At 42.3% G+C, this 2929-nt stretch overlaps 1 protein-coding gene across 1 annotated transcript; it reads right to left on the bottom strand.

The window, feature by feature from the left end:
- Window positions 1-618: 618 nt before the first annotated feature.
- On the bottom strand, window positions 619-2516 carry LOC308150065 (lipid transferase CIDEB-like; the record flags this gene model as incomplete). The annotated part of the gene is made up of 5 exons (XM_080522932.1): window positions 619-688; window positions 806-996; window positions 1602-1760; window positions 2103-2203; window positions 2501-2516. The coding sequence occupies 5 exons, from the start codon at window positions 2514-2516 to the stop codon at window positions 619-621; spliced, it is 537 nt and encodes a 178-aa protein (XP_080379058.1).
- Between the last annotated feature and the right edge of the window lie 413 nt (window positions 2517-2929).

The raw sequence follows: 2929 nt of genomic DNA, 5'->3' as shown, positions 1-2929 counted from the left end.
TCAGTGCTATGTAGGGGGCGAAAGCCTGATTGAAAGTCATCAAAGAGATCATTTAGGGTCAAATAATTGCTAAGTTGTTCGTGGGCAACCATTTCAATAATTTTTCCTGTACAGGGAAGGTTTGATATGGGTCTGTAGTTGTTTAGTACAAATGGGTCTAGGCCGTTCTTTTTTAGTAGATGCTTAATAACTGCAGTTTTCAGGGCTTCAGGGAAGATTCCTGATGAAAGGGAGGTGTTAATTATTTGTATTAGTTCGCCTGCCATGCAGCTAAATATGTTTTTTAAAAAGCTTGTTGGCAGGACATCAAGGGCACAGGTGGATGGTTTAAGACGTGACATGATTTTATCTAGGGTCTTGTAATCAATCGTGTTAAATTGTGACATGGTTGTTATGTCCGCCCTATTTGGGGTTGTTAATGGGGACATGTTTTTCATGCCTGACACAGAAGACCTAATGCCTTGTCTAATGGTTTCTATTTTATTGTTAAAAAAGGATGCAAGCTCATTGCATTTACTAGTTGAGTGAAATTCCTGAGCAATGGGTGTTGGGGGATTTGTTAGTCTGTCAACAGTTCTGAAAAGGATGCGGGCATTATTGATGTTATTGTTTATGATCTTAGAGATCAGCGCTGATCATAATATGACCAGCTGCTTGGAGGAGGGTGGAGGCAACACGGAGGGCTTCTCTGAGAGAGGAAGAACGTGAGTGAATCAGTTGAATATACAGGCAGTAATTAGTAAAAAAAAAAAAAATCAATACCCCCCCCCCTTACACGCACAAAGTCACCATATCCTCTGCTCACCTGACGGTTTTCTTGGGCCCAAGGCATTTGAAGTCTGCACTGACTGAATACCAGCCCCTGAAGGTGGCCTTCACGCTCAGAGAACCAAAGAGGTCCTTGAGGTTCAGTCTGTACAGGTCAAAGGTCACACGTGCGATGTCTTTTCCTGTCCGGGGCTTGATCTGATCTTGGGGTTTGGAGTAAGCCTTTCCCTGAGGGTTTGGATGAGAGAAACAAGGCTTTAGTTTAGACGGTAAGGCAGAGAATTCCATGTCGAGATCCTTATGGATCACACACACACGTCTTTCTTTCTTTTTTTTCTTTATTTATCCAGGGAAAACTGAGACCAAGGTGTCTTTTGCTCCCTGTCTACACTATTAGTATGATTACAAAGCTACATTAAATATATATGAAATATACAACACAATAAAATACAAAACATTAATCGTAAAACTCGTTAACACAGCGTGAGCTTAGAATTATAAGGTTCTATCTCCGTTTAGGGCAGTTCAGAGATATTGAGCGTCAAAGTTTTTACAATCCATTATGTTTTGTGAGATGGAACCTTTGTATTTCATGAATTACTAACTCAAAAATGTCAACATTTAAAAAAATAACACCACACATGCATTAATAAACACCTAATGGATCAGATTATGTACAAAACTCAATTTTGACAAAAATGGAGATAGAACCTTATAATTCTAACGTCACGACAGGCTAATGTACATGCACACTGAGATGCACAGATTAGGGATGAGACTACATTAGCAAAATACTCTAATATTGATACAGTATCGGGCCACAGACAACCTACAGCAGGGGGTCTCCATGTCTGGCAAGGCTCCAGGGCCATGAGGACAGTGTTGTCAGGCAGGGACATGAAGAAGTCCTCAGAGTCCACCTCAGTCCCGTCCTCCTCACACACCAGGGACAGACACATGGTGGACAGGGACAGCAGCAGAGCCTCGCACACCTGGACAGACAGAAAGCCAAGGGATATTTTCAGGAAACAGTCCAACTAAGTGAGTATGAAGTCAAATCTGTATTATGTGTTTGGTTTTTTCTCCTCAATATCTCTTCATTTGTGTTGCATATTTTCATAATCATTGTGTTTTGCATCATCTCTCTCTCTCTCTCTCTCTCTCTCTCTCTCTCTCTCTCTCTCTCTCTCTCTCTCTCTCTCTCTCTCTCTCTCTCTCTCTCTCTCTCTCTCTCTCTCTCTCTCTCTCTCTCTCTCTCTCTCTCTCTCTCTCTCTCTCTCTCTCTCTCTCTCTCTCTCTCTCTCTCTCTCTCTCTCTCTCTCTCTCTCTCTCTCCCTGTCTCTCAGCTCCTCCAGAGTGCTGGCTGTGACGCCCTTCCTGGTCTCCCTGTCTTGGGTGACCACTCTGAACGGCCGTTTGGGAGCTTTGTGATTGGCTGGCACGCACACACACACACACACACACACACACACACACACACACACACACACACACACATCTCTACACTACTTCTGCTGTCTCTGGTATTAACGCACATCAGCTAGCTGCTTGTGAAAAAGACTCAGAAGATCAGAATATAATCAGAATGCACTGTAAAATGGAGATGTTGTGTAAAATGGAGATGTTGTGTAAAATGGAGATGTTGTGTAAAATGGAGATGTTGTGTAATATGGAGATGTTGTGCGGCTTTTATAAAAAACAAAACAACACTGTCACTGCTGCCACTACTCACAGATTTCATTTTTCATAGTTTATTTATTTATTATTTCTACTGTAAATGTTTGTAATATTTTCAACAAAATAAAAAATGTGTTATTAAATAATGTAGTTTACTGAAGTAAGTATGAAGGAGACATGAGGGGGTGAGGCATGGGAGGCCAGGTGAGGATGAGGCCAGGGGAGGGGGAGGCCAGTGGAGGGGTGAGGCATGGGAGGGGGGAGGCCAGGGCAGGGGTGTGCAGAGAGTGCAGTTACGACGGTCCAGATGTACCTCGATTAGTTAGTTTGATTAAGCTCATTTTGAGTAATTAATAATTAATAAGAAATTACCTTGCCCCCGCCCAGCTAGGTTTCCCCCCCTTTTTTCTCTCTTTGATTTCGTTTATTGTTTTCTTACCATTTGCCTAAAACACATGTTGTGTGTCCAAGTAATGATGCCGTA

Source organism: Nansenia antarctica (genome assembly GCF_963989245.1).
Source record: "Nansenia antarctica genome assembly, chromosome: 2".
Taxonomy (NCBI): Eukaryota; Metazoa; Chordata; class Actinopteri; order Argentiniformes; family Microstomatidae; genus Nansenia; species Nansenia antarctica.
This window is presented reverse-complemented; position numbering and strand designations above follow the sequence as displayed.